Below are 19,654 nucleotides of genomic sequence, written 5' to 3' on the forward strand. Positions count from 1 at the left end.
GCCACATACACACACACACACACAGACACACAGACAGTCACACACACAGACAAACAGTCAAACACACAGACAAACAGTCAAACACACACTGGCAGACAGCCACACACACACACACACACGCAGACAGTCACACACACACACACATGCAGACAGTCACACACACACAGGCAGACAGCCACACACACACACACTCACTAACAGACACACACACTCACAGGCAAACACACTAACAGAAACACACTAACAGAAACACACTAACAGAAACACACTAACAGACACACACACTAACAGACACACACACTAACAGTCACAGACACACACTAACAGACACACACTAACAGTCACACACACTAACAGTCACAGACACACACTAACAGTCACAGACACACACTAACAGACACACACACTAACAGTCACAGACACACACTAACAGACACATACACTAACAGTCACAGACACACACTAACAGACACACACACTAACAGTCACAGACACACACTAACAGACACACACACACTCACCCACATTAACACATTTTTTTAATTTTATTTAAACACCCCCCCCCCCCCGCCCCAGCCTCCTTACCTTTGGGAATGCTGGGGGGGTCTCTTCCTCCCTGGTGGTCCAATGGCTGCTGGGCGAGCGGCACTGGCTGGCCGGCGGCTGGCGAGGGAGCACTTCCTCTGAGCTGTCTGCTCAGCTCCCTCGCGCGCCTCAGAGTGAGACTGGGAGCCGGAATATGACGTCATATTCCGGCTCCCAGTCTCACTCTGCGGCGCGCGAGGGAGCTGAGCGGACAGCTCAGAGGAAATGCTCCCTCGCCAGCCGCCCACCAGCGCCGCCCGACCGCCCAGCAGGTCTTGTTAGCCGCAAGGCTAACAAGACATTTGCCTTGGGCATTTGGGGGCGGCTTTTTTTGCCGCCCCCTGGAAAATGCCGCCCAAGGCAAATGCCTTGTTTGCCTCGCGGCTAAAATGTCCCTGCCGTGTGAGCTATGCGGCCGCAGGGCGCCCCCTGCTCCATGGCGCCCTGTGCGGCCGCACAGCTCGCACACCCCTAAGGCTGGCCCTGCCCCCACCCCTGAGCAGTGGGTGGGGGCCCTAAATAAAGATGGGGGGACCGTCTGTCCTCACCCCGGCCCTCACCCCTGAGCGGTGGGTGGGGGCCCTAAATAAAGAGGGGGGGAACCTCTGTTCATCAGGATAACTGGTCTGGCTTACTTACCTATGTCAAATTTCCTAGGAACTCCACTCAACATGTGTCATCTGAACATAGTCCCTTTCTAGTTATTTTATTTTAGGTTCGACGGGTATGATGGCTTTTTATTTGGCCTTTTTTGGGGCTGAAAAATAAAGATTTTAGAAAAAAGTAGACGTCAAATGGTAAGTTTAATATTTTTTTTTTACAGGTTAGTTATTTTATTCCCCCCTCACTATTTTTAGGGTGAGGGGGTTAGGTAGGGGATAGTTTGATTTGGGTGTGGGGGGCTAGGGGCTTGGGACCCCTAGTCACCTTGATTGGGGGGGGGGGATTTTCATTTAGGGCCCCCTAAATGATTTCTGACCTGGGGTCCAGCCGGTGCTGCTCCTTGACACCTCAGAATGCTACTAAAGTGCTCTGGTGTGGTCTTAGTGCCCTGACCCCACTCAGCACAGTGCGAGCACATCTAAGCCTGCACTTACATTGCAGATGGTGATGACATCGTTCTGGAGTCCCAAGATGTGGGACATCAGGGAACCAACCCAAAACATTTTTAACATGTTCTATTTAACATGTTTATAAATGATCTTGAAAAAAGCATTGAAAGTCATGTTTCAGTGTTTGCAGATGACACAAAACTATGTAAAGTCATAGAATGTGAGCAAGATATTACTTTGCTGCAGAGGGATTTAGATAGACTGGGGGACTGGGCACTCAAATTATTATTATTTATTATTTTTATTATTTATAAAATATTTTATAAATAATAAAATAGCAGATGAAATTTAATGTAGAAAAATGCAAAGCTATGCACTTCAGTGTAAAGAATGCAGAAGCAACTTATACCCTTAATGGAAGCGAATTAGGGATAACAATACACGAGAAGGACTTGGGAATTGTTATAGACAACAAACTATGCAACAATGTGCAATGTCAATCAGCAGTGGCTAAGGCCAGTAAGGTATTGTCATGCATGAAAAGGGTATTAATTCTCGGAATGAAAATATAATTTTGTCTCTTTATAAATCACTGGTAAGACCACATCTTGAATATGCCGTGCAATTTTGGGCACCTGTTCTCAAGAATGATATTATGACTCTAGAAAAAGTGCAGAGGCGGGCTACAAAATTAATAAAAGGAATGGAACATTTTAGCTATGAAGAAAGGTTAACAAATGTAAACTTCTTTAGTTTAGAAAAATGTCGCCTTAGAGGGGATATGATAACATTATACAAATATATCCGGGGCCAATACAAACCATTGTGTGGAAGTCTATTCACAAACAGGGCTATACATAGGACACGGGGTCATGCGTTTAGACTGGAAGAAAGAAGATTTAGTCTAAGGCAAAGGAAAGGTTTTTTTTAATGTCAGAACAATAAGGATATGGAATTATCTGCCTGAATCCAAAATGCCAGCAAGTTCAGCCTTGTTAGGCATCATCAGTGAGGTATAGCTGATATCTCTCAGGCACCGTGAGCAAGGGGTCCATGTCTGGATTATTCTTTAAACTAATAGAGAGCATCTCTTGCGTCCCGTTTTTTGCTCCCCATAAGTTAAAAGGGTAATCCAGACGTGGACCCCTTGCTCACGGTGCCTAGAGAGATATCAGCTATACCTCACTTATGATGCCTAACAAGGCTGAAACGATTGTCTGGGGTTGCTGTGTCTCTCTTGCAGAGGGTACTTGCTGGCATTTCGGATCTGGACTGCCGGTATGGGTGGGACCAGTCTGATATGCTTCAAATATGTTCTCTCTGTAATGGCATAAAATGAGCTAAAACCAGCTTGAAAACTGAGCGGTGACCCACCGAAGGGCAGGCTATTTCAGATTCTGCCTGTAACGGATCACCTGGCACCCCGACTGCTCCTAGCGCTTCCTGAGGACTCCAAGCACTGCAGCAGACACCACAACCACCGAACCGGAGAAGCATACGAATGCTCTCAAGCATATGAATGCTGTAAACAGCTGAACAGGAAAAGCATACAATCAGCTTACACTCCTGGCAATCAGCATACAATCCAATTCCCCCAATAACGAGACGACACTTCGTTTTGAGAGTCAAGCAGAACTGACTATACTGGCACATACATCCTCTTTTATTCACAAGCCACAAACATAGTACTGCCCACAGGATTTTGAAATACAACCAATCAATCCGTACAATACACACAGACACTCCCACACAAAATCCTCCCCTCTGCCTGTGATATGATTACTGAACACAATGGTTAATATAATTATCACAGGCAAAACATGCAATAACCCCATAAAAATCAGATCCGGGGGATCTGGGTGAACCACATATCCAAAATTCACCCCGATCCGTTCAGTAGTTTGGAAGATACGGTTTAATGCAGATTCCGCAGAACATATACAGACTATATGAAAAATAATTACTGTATAATGTGTCCCCTGTTGTATAGTTTAAAACTACTGCACGATGTCTTTGTGTGCCAAATACCGGCGAGATGGCACCGTGTAGAAAAGTCCAAACAGTGTCTGTGAGTTAAAATGGCCGCCATCCATTGTTCTCACCATGTGCCTCTGATACATGAAATGGTGGCCACCCAGTAACTCCACAGTATGTCCCCAGGTGGTTCTTAAAGGGCCAGCAGCCGCATAATACAATACAATATGCCCAAATCAGTTCCTAGAAGGGCAATACATCCCTGGGCCATAGTCGCAGGGCAGGAGGCTGGCAAACAGGCCCCTCCAAAAACCAGTGGCGAGGTCACTTTCGCCACACTGCCCATTCTCGGTATTCTCTTGAACCCCGTTTTTTGCTCTCGTTATTTATAAACATTTAATTTTGTTGCAGTCTGTGCAGTGGAAATTGTCCACATTACACAATAAATATAAGAAGTGAGCAACAAGCATGGCATATTATGCTTTGCACAATTATTACTGCTATTATTAATGATCAGCCCACACTCATCCATCTCAGTCATTCTGGTTATAAGGCAGCATTTAGTTCCCATATAGCTGGCTGTATCCTCCATTATGAATATCTCCGTGTCTGTCCCAGTTCACACCATATATTCCTGTATTCCGGCCATTTATCTTTATTTGGTGACGGTGCGCGGCCACGTGCTTGTAAACCATGATTTCTAACTGGTGGAGTGTGTGCTGCGCATGCGCGGTGCTGCCGGAGCATCACGTCACAGACCGACCCAGCACGGGTTGCCATGGTGACCGCGCTGCCCGGTTGCCATGGCGAGCAGGGTGTAAACACATTGCAGCCAGCATGCCGGAGAAGGCCCTGGTCACGGTGAGGTTCGGTCCGTACGCCAGCAGCTCGGGCGTGGTGGATCACCGGATATCCCGGCTGCAGGGGCTGCGAGGTAATGGGACCCTACTGTCTGAGCATGGCTGGCTGCAACTCCCATAGCTCTCGGGCAGGACCGGCTGAGTGTTGTGGGAGTTGCAGTCCCAGGCTCTGTAGATCCAGCATGGTTTGTGGGGAATCAGATCTCTGCAATGAGCTGGTGGACAATACCTGGAAACCAGCACTGTATAGAATTCACATCATCTGACCAAGAATTACGTCATTGATTCTTATTTAGAACTCACGGATTGTCTATGGGAGCATTTAATTCCCAAAGCTGAGAGATATATGGTGGAAGTGTTAGAATCCTATTGGTGCTGTGTGTGTCGTGCAGTGGTTATGGTGGCAGTATGACCCTGGCGCTCAGTACCTGCTGGTTGTGCCGCTTGCATTTCTGCTGCCATCAGGAAGTGTCAGAGAGAGCGGAGAAATATGTCATTGTTTTCCTTTATTATTGCAAGCAATCATTCATGTCATAGAGAGTTTCGCTTTATCAAGATTCATTCATCTGGGACATCACAAGTGAAGTGTGTGTATATCTGTGTGTCAGATACATATATACACACTGGCGCATACAAACACAGATATACACACCTTGACACACACCGCACATGCAAACACAGATACACACATCTTGACACACACATACACACAGATACACACTGTGTGTCAAGGTGTGTGTATCTGTGTGCCACGATCTGCCAGTGTGTGTATCAGATTCATACACACTGGCACATAGAACACAGATACACACACCTTGATACACAGACACATACAAACACAGACTTTGAAACATAGACGAACACACCTTGACACACAGATAGATGGTAGATACATACATACACACACACACACACAGATACACACTGTGTATCTGTGTCAGTGTGTGTATCTGTGTGCCACTATCTGCCAGTGTGTGTAACTGTGTGTCAGATATACAACTGGCACATACAAGCACAGATATACACACCTTGACACACACCGGCACATTTAAAAAAAAAAAAAAAAAAACAGCGCAATTGAATTATTTTTTTCCGAGGAGGGGGTTCCATGATGTTGATACACTATGTCAAAGGGTTCCACGGGAAAAATGAATTGGGAACCCCTTGCTTAGGATATTCGTTTATGTAAGGAGACAAGAGGGAGATACGAAAACTAAATTAAAATAACCATAAAGCGTTTCACCATATGTGGCTTCTTCCATTTGAAGAAGCCACATATGGTGAAACGCGTTATGGTTAGTTTAATTGTGTATTTTAAGCAATAAAAGTCTTTTGGTCACCCATGCTGTACCAATTTTCTTTTTATTGTATTTTAAATGCACTATTTTATTTTACTCTTCCTGGCATTTTTATCTGTTCCTGTACTCCAAGAAATCCGAGGTGGGGATCATTCCACCAACGCTTTATCAATAGAGCAGTGTTTCCTGCTCTAGACTTGTGAGTGTAATTTTATTTATTATATATCTTATTTTATCATATTGAGAGCACTATTGTTGTCCTTTTATCCTATTTTGGAGCCCTGGATACCCAGTCTGTATTGAAGGACGTAGCTCTCCTGCATATCCCATAAGCGGGGATTATACCGCTGCCCTCCACTCCTGAGCTGGTCATAGCTCTTGCAAATGTGAGTGCACTACTTACTTTTTCATTCAGTTTATCTCTGGATCTCAACATATTGCACTATTGCCTGTTTTCATATCTCCCTCTTGTCTCCTTACATATACGAGATCCGGAGCATGCCGTGGTAACCATGGCAACACTCCTTGCTCACGAGAGTAGGAGCTGCAGACTGAGCTCCCGGGTTCTCCCTCCCTCCCCTGCCGGCTCCCAGCACGGTGCCTTCTGACCGGGGAGGGAGATCTCTGATCTCCCATCCGGTCCTTGAAGGCACATTGCAGGGCTGGTGCTTGGACAGTGCCAGCCTTGCATTAGCCGGCATGGGAGAGCCTCGGAGGTGGGGGGGAGGAGGGCAATTGCCCCGTTGCCCCCTCCCCTGGATCCGCCAGTGGTCAGGTCAACATACTCCATGTAGATAAGTGATAGAGAACAGCTCTCACCATGAACATAACAAGAGGGTGTATACATGTAAGCGACTTTAAAGGGACTCTATAGTCACCATATAAAAGCAAGAAAGACAGGTTCCCCAGCCTTCCTTCTTGCTTTTATATGAACTTTCATTGATTAAAAAAAAAATTTTCGGTGTTTTTATATTAAAAACTTACCTCCGTTCCAGCGCCGAGCTCCCCGCTAGGCCGCGCCCCCTTTTTCGTCAAAATGACGAAATCGCGGGGCCCAATGGGACGGCTTCACGCTGGACCAATCGCGTTCTTCATAGAGCGGCATTGAATGCCGCCCTATGAAGAACCTGAGCGCTTTACCGCGCATGTGCGCGGAATGCGCGTTCGCGAGCTGAGCTGTCTGACTGACAGCTCAGCTCGCTTTCTAAAATTGTCAATAAGGGGGGGGGGGCTACTGTCCCCCCCCCGGCCCCCACCCCTGAGCGGCGGGTGGGGGCCCTACAATTATCAATAAGGGGGGGACCTACTGTCCCCCCCCCGGCCCCCACCCCTGAGCGGCGGGTGGGGGCCCTACAATTATCAATAAGGGGGGGACCTACTGTCCCCCCCCCGGCCCCCACCCCTGTGCGGCGGGTGGGGGCCCTAAAATTATCAATGAGGGGGGGACCTACTGTCCCCCCCCGGCCCCCACCCCTGAGCGGTGGGTGGGGGCCCTAAAATTATCGATAAGGGGGGGACCTACTGCCCCCCCCGGCCCCCACCCCTGAGCGGCGGGTGGGGGCCCTAAAATTATCAATGAGGAGGGGACCTACTGTCCCCCCCCCGGCCCCCACCCCTGAGCGGTGGGTGGGGGCCCTAAAATTATCGATAAGGGGGGGACCTACTGTCCCCCCCGGCCCCCACCCCTGTGCGGCGGGTGGGGGCCCTAAAATTATCAATAAGGGGGGGACCTACTGTCCCCCCCCGGCCCCCACCCCTGTGCGGCGGGTGGGGGCCCTAAAATGATCAATAAGGGGGGGACCTATTGTCCCCCCCCCGGCCCCCACCCCTGAGCGGTGGGTGGGGGCCCTAAAATTATCAATAAGGGGGGACCTACTGTCCCCCCCGGCCCCCACCCCTGAGCGGTGGGTGGGGGCCCTAAATACAAAGGGGGGGGGGACCCTAGTTAACCCTCCCCCCCCCCCAAAAAAAATAATTATCTCCCTACCTACCCCCCTCACCCTAAAAATAATGAGGGGGGACCATTAACTAAAAACCTGTAAAAAAGAAAAAATGAGATAAAATCAACTTACCATTCGATGTTTTCTTTCTTCTAAAATCTTCTTTCTTCAGCCCCAAAAAAGGCCAAATAAAAATCCATAATAACCGACGCAATTAAAAAAAAAAAAAAAAAAAAAACGAGCGCAAAAAAAAATAATCCATCTTCACCCATGGAGGGCTCCGCGCAGACTGAGCTCCGCAGGGCGGGGGAAGGCTTATAAAGCCTTGCCCCGCCCTGCAATTAGGCTAAGAACACTCTGATTGGTGGGTTTGAGCCAATCAGAGTGCTCTTTGTCATTTTACAAGCGTGGGAAAGTTCTTTGGAATTTTCCCACGCTTGTAAAATGACACAGAGCACTGTGATTGGATGGGTTGAAATCCATCCAATCACAGTGCTCTGTGTCATTTTACAAGCGTGGGAAAGTTCTTTGGAATTTTCCCACGCTTGTAAAATGACACAGAGCACTGTGATTGGATGGGTTTCAAGCCATCCAATCACAGTGCTCTGTGTCATTTTACAAGCGTGGGAAAGTTCTTTGGAATTTTCCCACGCTTGTAAAATGACACAGAGCACTGTGATTGGATGGGTTTCAAGCCATCCAATCACAGTGCTCTGTGTCATTTTACAAGCGTGGGAAAGTTCTTTGGAATTTTCCCACGCTTGTAAAATGACACAGAGCACTGTGATTGGATGGGTTTCAAGCCATCCAATCACAGTGCTCTGTGTCATTTTACAAGCGTGGGAAAATTCCAAAGAACTTTCCCACGCTTGTAAAATGACACAGAGCACTGTGATTGGATGGCTTGAAATCCATCCAATCACAGTGCTCTGTGTCATTTTACAAGCGTGGGAAAATTCCAAAGAACTTTCCCACGCTTGTAAAATGACAAAGAGCACTCTGATTGGTTTAAACCCACCAATCAGAGTGTTCTTAGCCTAATTGCAGGGCGGGGCAAGGCTTTATAAGCCTTCCCCACCCTGCGGAGCTCAGTCTGCGCGGAGCCCTCCATGGGTGAAGATGGATTATTTTTTTTGCGCTCGGTTTTTTTTTTTAATTGCGTCGGTTATTATGGATTTTTATTTGGCCTTTTTTGGGCTGAAGAAAGAAGATTTTAGAAGAAAGAAAACATCGAATGGTAAGTTTTTTTTATCTCTTTTTTTTTTTTTTACAGGTTTTTAGTTAATGTTCCCCCCTCATTATTTTTAGGGTGAGGGGGGTAGGTAGGGAGATAATTTTTTTTTTTTGGGGGGGGGGGAGGGTTAACTAGGGTCCCCCCCCCCCTTTGTATTTAGGGCCCCCACCCACCGCTCAGGGGTGGGGGCCGGGGGGGACAGTAGGTCCCCCCTTATTGATAATTTTAGGGCCCCCACCCACCGCTCAGGGGTGGGGGCCGGGGGGGGACAATAGGTCCCCCCCCTTATTGATCATTTTAGGGCCCCCACCCGCCGCACAGGGGTGGGGGCCGGGGGGGGGACAGTAGGTCCCCCCCTTATTGATAATTTTAGGGCCCCCACCCGCCGCACAGGGGTGGGGGCCGGGGGGGGACAGTAGGTCCCCCCCCTTATCGATAATTTTAGGGCCCCCACCCACCGCTCAGAGGTGGGGGCCGGGGGGGGACAATAGGTCCCCCCCTTATTGATAATTTTAGGGCCCCCACCCGCCGCACAGGGGTGGGGGCCGGGGGGGACAGTAGGTCCCCCCCCCCCTTTGTATTTAGGGCCCCCACCCGCCGCACAGGGGTGGGGGCCGGGGGGGGACAGTAGGTCCCCCACCTTATCGATAATTTTAGGGCCTCCACCCGCCGCACAGGGGTGGGGGCCGGGGGGGGGGACAGTAGGTCCCCCCCCTTATCGATAATTTTAGGGCCCCCACCCACCGCTCAGGGGTGGGGGCCGGGGGGGGACAATAGGTCCCCCCCTTATTGATAATTTTAGGGCCCCCACCCGCCGCACAGGGGTGGGGGCCGGGGGGGGACAGTAGGTCCCCCCCCTTATTGATAATTTTAGGGGCCCCACCCGCCGCACAGCGGTGGGGGCCGGGGGGGGGGGAGGAGAGTAGGTCTCCCCCCCCCCCCTTCAACCACTATTGTGGACCGTAAGCGTCCCTGTGGGTTCGGGCTTCAGCTGTCAGCTGAAGCTGAAGCTGTCAGCTGAAGCCACGCCCACAGCAGTGCTGACAGGCTATCAGCACACAAAGCGCGTTCACAGTGCTTTGTGTGCTGATAGCCCGTCTGATGCATTCACCCAGAATGCATCGGACGAGAGGCCTTTTTAGGGCCTCTGAACTCGGAAGTCCCTCTGGTGGCCGTCTGATTGACTGCAACAAGAGGTGTTCCAAGCTTCCAATGTAAACACTGCATTTTCTCAGAAAATACAGTGCTTACAAGAAAAAGGCTCCGGGTAGCTGTAGCACTCTCCTGAACAACCTCATTAAGCTGAAGTTGTTCAGGTGACTATAGTGTCCCTTTAAGCGACAACCGGGAAACTAAAAAAGGAAGACAGTTTAACACTCAACATAAATTGCAAATTCACTTTATTTTGCACTCACACGGCAGCAATATTTCAACCCTATAACAATGTCTTCATCAAGCTTGATAAAATTCCCGTCATAGGATTGAAAGATTGCTGCTTATTGAGTGCACAGTACGGAATTTAGAATTTATGCGAAGTGCTGGACAGCCTTCCTTTACTGTTCAACATACTCTGTCAGTGTTATTCACTGAAGTGAGAATGTCAGGGAATTCACAGTAAATTCCAAATTGAGAATAATAAAAGCCGAAATGAAAGCAGAGCTAACTGGGAGAATTTTTCTGGCTCAGCTATATATATATATATTTTTTTTACCTTAAATTAGAATTCACTGTGAATTATCTGACGTTCTCACTTTATTGAATAACCCTCTGTCACCGCTGCTGAAAAACTAATGATTTGCAAGAACCCAGGTACAGATTAGGAAAAAAAGATAAACTTTATTTCTGGATCTTTAAGCTGACATATCCTGAAAAATAAAGACAAACAGGTTGTGCCTAGTGGTTTACCAAGGAAATTATATATAAATATATATATATATATATATATATATATATATATATATATAAACAGTGGTCTGGAACTGCACTCACGGTCTTTTAAATTGAAAAAAGTTTCTTTATTTCATCAAATACAAAAATCAACGTTTCGGTCCACACAAGGACCTTCCTCAGGATAGACTGTCATCCTATTTGATGAAATAAAGAAACTTTTTTCAATTTAAAAGACCGTGAGTGCAGTTCCAGACCACTGTTTATACTATCATCCCCAGAAGACGGGCACCCGGCAAGTAATAGTCAAGTTTTGACTTTAAATTCTATTTGAGCTTGAGTGCAAGGAATTTTTGTATTTTTTTTATATATATATATATATATATATATATAATTCCAAATTAAATCTTGATGGTATCTAATATTTATAGAGTAGATGATTAAAATTGCAATCAAAGGTATGAAGATATGAAATGATAGTAAAGACAAAGAAAAACCCAATAGCGTAATATTGTATGACTAGGGGGAAAATTTAAGAAAGTTGAAAATACACTCACACGTGTGAAGCTATCTCCTAGCGCTCATGCATCAGTGTGTGACAATACAATCCTTGTTAAGGATATATAATGGATGATCTAGCAGGCCTCTTATTTAGGTGGGCGTACGGCCAGTGACAGCTTGATATGCGTGTCTCGCAGGTGGTATATAAAAAGAGACAAAAACAGGGGACACCAGTTGTATAATTCAATTGAGGCCAAAAATTCAATTTGAAAATAAATTAAATTTACACTAACAAACAAAAAGCTTCAAAATCAACTCTTAGTGATAGCTTTGAAGCAGTATAATCCCTGCTCAAGGATATAGCTGTAAATATTTCTTCTCGGAAATCCACACTGTGGTATATATAATGCAGATACAGAAATTGAGAAAATAATTTTAACCCCTTAAGGACACGACCTGTGTGACATGTCATGATTCCCTTTTATTCCAGAAGTTTGGTCCTTAAGGGGTTAATAAAAAGAATTAAAGAAATGTTCTAGGCAAATGCATGCTCTATAGCAGCGTTTCCCAATTTGTGTTCCTAGGGTTCCAAGAGAACAAAACTGGGGCTCTGACACAATTTGCCCATCGGTGGCCCATACACATAGGTCCACCCAATGGGTATCACTGAAAAGGGGCTCGGTCAGGCACCGTGGCCATTTAAGAGCATGACTGGGCCCCTGTAGTATAGAATGGTGGGAGAAGGTGACAACCGGTTGACCTCACAAACCAGCCTCAGCCAGCAGCACTCCAAGCAGGCCACCCTCCTACAGACAATAGGCATGCTAACAGGAGAGTGGCTGCAAATCTAAACATTATGACCTGTGTGTATCTGTCATTGTGTGTGTATGCGCCAGTGTGTACCTGTATGAGTGTGTATCAAGGTGTATATATGTGCCAGTGTGTGTTGTGCCAGTGTGTGTATGTACCACTGTGTGTATCTGTACATCAATGTCTGTTTCTGTGTGTGTGTGTGTGTGTGTGTGTGTCAGTCCCTTTAACCCCTTAGTGACCAGACCATTTTTCAATTTTCTTTCCGTTAAGGACCAGGGCTGTTTTTACATTTCTGCGGTGTTTGTGTTTAGCTGTAATTTTCCTCTTACTCATTTACTGTACCCACACATATTATATACTGTGTTTCTCTACATTAAATAGTCTTTCTAAAGATACCATTATTTTAATCATATCATATAATTTACTATAAAAAAGATAAAATATGATGAAAAAACACACTATTTCTGACTTTGACCCCCAAAATCTGTTACGCATCTACAACTGCCAAAACACACTCGTGCTAAATAGTTTCTAAATTTTGTCCTGAGTTTAGAAATACCCAATGTTAACATGTTCTTAGCTTTTTTTGTGTGCAAGTTATAGGGCAATAAGTACAAGTAGGACATTGCTGTTTCAAAATATATATTTTAAAAATGTATCAATGGTGACATTGTCACACTGTTATCTGTCATAATTCTCTGAATCACACTTTACATGTACATATATTTTTTAAAGTAGACAACCCAGGATATTCAATATGGGGTATGCCCAGTTTTTTTAAGTAGCCACTTAGTCACAAACACTGGCCAAAGTTAGCATTTATATTTATTTGTGTGCTAATATTGCAAAAAACAATTAACAGTGTTTGTCTCTTCCCTCCCTCAGTCCTCTGTGTGATCAGCCCCTCCATGTGTCTCATTATCTCCCATCCACTCCATGTGTCTCATTAACCACCCAAGTCCTCCATGCGTCTCATTACCCCAGCCCCTCCATGTGTCTGATTATTCCCCTAGCCCCTCCATGTGTCTAATTATCCCCCAGTCCCTCCATGTGTCTTATTACTCCCCTAGCCCCTCCATGTGTCTGATTACTCCCCTAGCCCCTCCATGTGTCTGATTACTTCCTTAGCCCCTCCATGTGCCTAATTGCCCCCTCAGCTCACCTCTATGTTGTAGCGTGTAGAAGGAAACAAGTTCTTCTACTGCAGTCCATGCTCGGCCATGCTACATACAGAGACTGGCCGAAGGGGAGAGCTGTGCTGTGCATCCCCTCCAGCTGGTCTCCCAGGCATTGCGACCGCTTGGCCGGTGAGCCCTAGACAGCCGCCTTGCCTTTGCTAAACTGTTTGCCCCCTTATCCCACCATGCTCTGTTGCTCCCGGGTGGGATAGTGACACCCTTCCAACCTCTACAGAAGCCACAACTGTTACATTCATTGGCTAAGAGTGTCAGCTGGCCACTACATTCTTTGCAATGAAAGTTGTATAGAATTGACATTAGACAGCCTGGTACTTAGAAGAGCTAAATAAACTCTGTATGTGCAGCGTTTTCATAGCTTAGGCCTTAGGGGAATCCTGAGATGGCCTCTGACTCAAGAATGATTCTATCTCAGCATGTTTAATAGGGTGTGTCTGGCAATTTTTTTTCCCATGTTTCCGACTGTGATATCTATAAAGTTGTACAATAGGTGAGTGGACAAGAAATACAAAGCGATATTGTCCTCTGTAGCCAGGTACAGGCTTTGTAAACAGAGGGAGTGAGACTGGGGGGGCAGAGGTTTTTCTTATAATTAGCAAAACTAATGAGGAAGAAATATATAAATAGATATAAAATCAAATGTGTTTTTGAGAAACATAAAAACGTTATAAAAGATATAGAGAAATCTGCAATGTGACTGTGGCAATTTCAGCACTTGGCTATAATTTATACAATTTTAAGTTGTCCTAAATGTCATTGTTTTTTAGTATTCCACATTACATTACTTTTAATAGATTTAGAGGACCACTATAGTAACCAGAACAACTACAGCTTATTGTATTTGTTCTGGTGAGTATAATCATTCCCTTCAGGCTTTTTGCAATAAACACTTTTTTTTTTTACAGAGAAAAGGCAGTGTTTACATTGCAGCCTAGGGATACCTCCACCGGCCGCTCCTCAGATGGCTACTAGAGGTGCTTCCTGGGGCAGTGCTTCACAGTGTGCAGCACTGACATTCAGTGTCTCCACTCTCTGCTTGGATCACTGAACTTTCTTCATAGAGATGCATTGATTTAATGCATTTCTATGAGGAGATACTAATTGGCCAGCGTGGCGTTTGGCTTGTGCTGGCTCTGCCTCTGATTTGCCTCCTTGACAAACTCAGCCAATCCAATGCTTTCCTATGGGGAAGCATTATGATTGGTTTTGAATAACACCTCTGATGATGTCAGCCAAGTAGGCAGATCAGGGGCAGAGCCAGCAGCAGACTGGAATAAAATAAGATTTTACTATATTTAGCGGACATTTTATTTATTTAGGGGACCAGGGGAGCTTGATGGTGTTTTATATGTTTGTGCTCCTGACCCAATAGAGTTCCTATAAGCACTGCATTTATCTAGTGTGTTTTCAGACTTTAATTCCACTAAATACATACATAACTTATATCCAATATAGACCCTGTTTGAGTGCAGGATGTGAATGCGTCGGTTCCACCTGTAATTGCAGGAGAAATCAGACACTGCAGGGATTTAATTACAAGCAGATAAGCTTCCCAGGGTATATCTCAAAGGGGATGTCCTAATTTTTATTTATTTATATAGTTGGAATCATAAATGGTAAACACTGATTCTTAGAAGGATCTCTTTATTGTTAATCACAATGAAACTGTAAGCAATGATTGAACTTTCACTGTAAAATACATAACATTAACTGGCACGTTGAGTATTCAATAATTTATTAGGTATAACTACATTTACATTCTGTTTGTTTCATAATTGGTTGAGAATGCAAAACAGATCATGTCAGTTTTTTTTTCGTTTTTTTTTTTTTACTTTTTCTTTTCCTTTTTCAACAATCATATTGGGGGAGATTTACAATAGTTTAGTTAGCAAAATGATATCTTGATCTTGCCAACAGGGCTGCTGTGCCCACTTTGGATAATTCACAATATCCAGTGTCAACTCAATGAAACTCCATCATCATTGAAAAATATTTGTCTGCACACTACACTTCCAGCTCTGCATAATTAGTGGAGGCCTGGTGCGACCGGTGGACCCCAGATCTTTTCTAAAACAGTTTGATTAATTACAATGGGGGCGGATGCACCAGGACACTTCTGGCACACTAACCACTATGGCCTACTGTAGTGGTTATGGTTCTTGGGCTGTTCCTTTAAGCTGATGCATTAAAAGTTTTACAGGCATTACCATTTGTGTTAAACACCTGAAGAAAGCCAGATAAGGAAAATATATATGCAAAGTTATAAACAATATTAAAGTGGCCCTGTCATTGGCCCATCACTCCAGCTTCACTTTTGTCGCAGACTGTTGAATACAGCCGCGTCAGCATCACTTGACTTGCAGACCTCTTTGGCTTGCCATTCCAGCATTGTTCGGACATCTTTATAGATGTTGGTCACATCATTTCTGGTACGCACTTATCCGCACCACTCTTTTTACATAAATCTTGCATTTTTTTGCATTTTAGGAATGACGCAGACCGATGAAACATTACCTAGGGCTAGATAATATCTCCGGTCTAGCCATGCTTTGCTCTGTTGTGGTTTCCATTGTAGTTAATCCGAGAGCGTTAATATTCTGAATGTTTCTCTGGTTATTGACTTTGGCTTGTTCATTACTACTCTTCCTTCCCTAATCTTTGACCATGGCTAGTATCACAGTTGCTGTTACCGTCGATACTCCTTGAATCCGGCCAGCTTTTGAGTGTTCTCTGTCCTGCTTTGCAGCACATTCCCGCTTTCACCTAGCTTTAAACCCAGCCGTTTCGAAAGACTAGTAATAAGCTTCTGCCTGTTCTATATCTCTGCCTTATTTAAAGCAGATCTGTCAATTTCGGGGGTGTTTGCATATTTCGATTCCCCTCCCAAAAAACAGACATATCCGTTATGTGTCTAGTGGCCGCGGTTGGCGGCTGCCACCATCTTCATGCTCCTGGTGCTTCAGGTGAGACTGCGGGATCCTACATAGCTACATCCTGAATCCCACAAAATTTGACGGCGATGCTCTGCCTATTGTCAGCTTTTGTCAACCTCAGGCTTTACTATAATACAACGTTGTCTTATGATTGCATTGGAATTTCAATGGAAACCAGCTCAGTCTTAATCAGTATTTCATAAAGATAATATCTTTATGAAATACTGAAAAGTCATAAATCCCCTGTAAGTTTTTCCTAAATTCTGCATGTTAGGGCACAGGACTCTACTACAATTATTATAAATGGTGGATATATATTGTTTTATTATTAATTTAAATAAATATTTTATTCAGATATTTTGTACCAACGTGGGGCTTACTTATGCTTTAAAGGGACACTCCAGTGCCAGGAAAACAAATCGGTTTCCTGGCACTGCAGGTCCCCTCTCCCTCACACCCCCCCATCTAGTAGACAGCCACTAGAGGTGGAGTTAACCCTGCAATGTAATTATTGCAGTTTATGAAAATTGCAATATTTACAGTTGCAGGGTTAAGGGTAGTGGGATTTGGCACCCAGACCACTCCAATGGGCAGAAGTGGTCTGGATGCCTAGAGTGTCCCTTTAATCTTTATGTGAATTCTTATGGCCCAGAACCAAACCTTGTAAAGCTTAGTTAGTCCATCATATATTTTTTATTAACAATACTTAAGATGCCTCTGAACAATATTTTTATGTGTTTCAGAGCATTTAGTAGAAATACAGATGATATATTTTACTTTTTTTAAAAGTAAGTAACATTTCAGCAACAATCTGCAGTTACATTCACACATATTTTTAATCTTGTTTTAAGCTTGACTTAACATATTTAGACATGTGAAATTGAAAACCATAAGGCCACAATTATGTTTTAATCTATTTGATTCACTTTCATATGTGATAACTAAATACACTCTACCTTTTCAGCAATTTTGTGTTTGTTTGTTTGTTTGTTTGTTTTTATCAAGCACAGCAGCACGATTAGTGTTTTACCTAATATATTTATTTTTATTTTTATCTGCTCTTTATGGGAGTAAATAAATGTGGTGATCTAATGGAACCGTGGCTATTGAAAGTGAATTTTGAACCCAAAGTAGCAAGCCATAAATGATGGTCACTTTGCTCAAGTTGACCCACAAGTTAAAGATTCTAAAAGGCTTTTTTTTCTGTCAGGACATTACATCAGTTTCTTTTTAACCTGTCAAACTTTTGTTAGAAACGTATGGCAAATTACCATTGTTAATTAGACAGCCCGCTGAGCCACGGTCTGCACTGTTTATCTCGGAAGTGACATTAAAATTCTGCAATCATATTTTTCACAGTTTGCAGTAGCTATGAAGAGATTATTAAGTGATGAGGAGTGGACACATGCCAATATTAGGAAGGGGCAATACGGGGGAACGTAATTAGGCAAATTAGAGAGGCATATTTTTGTAAGTTTCTAAACGGATACTGTTGTGATCATCAATACTAAATTCTGTAAACAGTACACATGTTCTCTTTTTGTACCTTTAGTAATTTGTTTAGTTCTTTTGGGTACATTTGTAAATCTTTATTTATTACAATATTTATAGTTTAATTATAATCAATGCAATGTAAGAATAATAATATATTATATTATCACCATTTAAGACCATATTTGCGTTGCATGAAAACATCATTAATCAGAGAATATTTTTGCCTTCTTGATACAGTATAGAAAGCAATCAGACCCATGATAAATAATTTGACCGAATTGTTGCTGAACACAATTGCAAAGAATAGATACATTTATTGTAGATTGTTTCTTTTATGGATTACCTGATCAACAATCATTATATATGAAGAGCAGTGTTTGTTAAAGGGACAGTTAATGTAGTGGTCTTGGTGCATGTTTTAAACCTGTATTGTAAAACTTTGCCACTCTGCAGGAATGGCCGTGTTAACATTGCAGGGTTAAAATGCCTCTAGGGCTATTACTCTGACAGCCACCAGAAGTGGGGACTCACAGGGACCATCTGATTGGCACAGCACGACATTTTACTGCAGACTCATACTAGCATCCCAGTGATTTCCAATGGAAAATATTGGATGGGCTGAGATCATTAATCTGGGCCATGGAGGCGGGACAAGCGGCAGAGAGGGCACAGCGGCATGGGTGTTTGGCTGCTGAAAGTTCACCGCAGGGTCTTATAAACCCTTACACTGCTATGGACTTATGCACTGACACATTTCTGCCTTCCTTGTCTCTGTGTAACATCAGCTGCTGGGAATATTCAAAGAAGTCACACCAGTTCAGATGGATTATCAATAAGCATTCAAAGGTGTAATGAGGTGAGGTCAAAGGTGTACATCGTATATATAAAATTACATTAGTCTATTGCGCATGTGTACATGAAAACAATGACTTACCTGAGAAAGTGTTATCTACAAGGTTAAAGCAAAAGTAACATTTCATGAATGTGCTGCAAAAATCTGCAGACAGAAGCAGGAGTAAATAATTTAGCTTTTAACCCCTGCAGACGTGGAAGGACCTAACTAGGGCAAAGGTTTTAACCCTTTATTTAATTTTTATCTATAACAATTCCCCTCTTCTGATGCCTCAGGTGAGAGTTCTAGGAAAGGTATATCCAGGTATACTAGTTATACCTGTGGGACTTTAATTAGATCTTCACTTCAATTCCCTTGCCATCTTACATCAAAGTCCAGATATCTGTGGGTTACAGGATAATATGAGTTATTAAATCTATGTCTCATTTTGCAATACATCCATAGGTTAAAATATGTATGTGTGTGTGTGTGTGTATATATATATATATATATCTATATTTATATTTTTATATATATATATATATATATATATATACACAGTATCTCACAAAAGTGAGTACACCCGTCACATTATTGTAAATATTTTATTGTATATTTTCATGTGACAACACTGAAGAAATGACACTCTGCTACAATGTAAAGTAGTAAGTGTACAGCCTGTATAACAGTGTAAATTTGCTTTCTCTTCAAAATAACTCACACAACCATTAATGTCTAAACCGTTGGCAACAAAAATGAGTACACCCCTAAGTGGAAATGTCCAAATTCTTCCCAAAGTGTCAATATTTTATAAGGCCACCATTATTATCCAGCACTGCCTTAACCCTCATGGGCATGTAGTTCACCAGAGCTTCACAGGTTGCCACTGGAGTTCTCTTCACTCCTCCGTGACAAAATCACGGAGCTGCTGGATGTTAGAGACCTTGCACTCCCCACCTTCCGTTTGAGGATTCTCCACAGATGCTCAATAGGGTTTAGGTCTGGAGACATGCTTGGCCAGTCCATCACCTTTACCTTCCGCTTCTGTAGCAAGG

General features: G+C 43.9%; 1 protein-coding gene across 1 annotated transcript in view; it reads left to right on the forward strand.

Annotated features, from left to right (window-relative positions):
- The first annotated feature begins 4,424 nt into the window (after positions 1–4,424).
- Positions 4,425–19,654, forward strand: part of C10H10orf53 (chromosome 10 C10orf53 homolog) — a 36,802-nt gene continuing 21,572 nt past the window's right edge. The window contains exon 1 of the mRNA XM_063434646.1: positions 4,425–4,545. Within this exon, the coding sequence (XP_063290716.1) occupies positions 4,449–4,545 (97 nt within the window). The 5' untranslated portion in view covers positions 4,425–4,448. The remainder of the gene's footprint in view (positions 4,546–19,654) is intronic.

The sequence above is a fragment of the Pelobates fuscus genome, chromosome 10, assembly GCF_036172605.1.
Source record: "Pelobates fuscus isolate aPelFus1 chromosome 10, aPelFus1.pri, whole genome shotgun sequence".
NCBI lineage: Eukaryota > Metazoa > Chordata > Amphibia > Anura > Pelobatidae > Pelobates > Pelobates fuscus.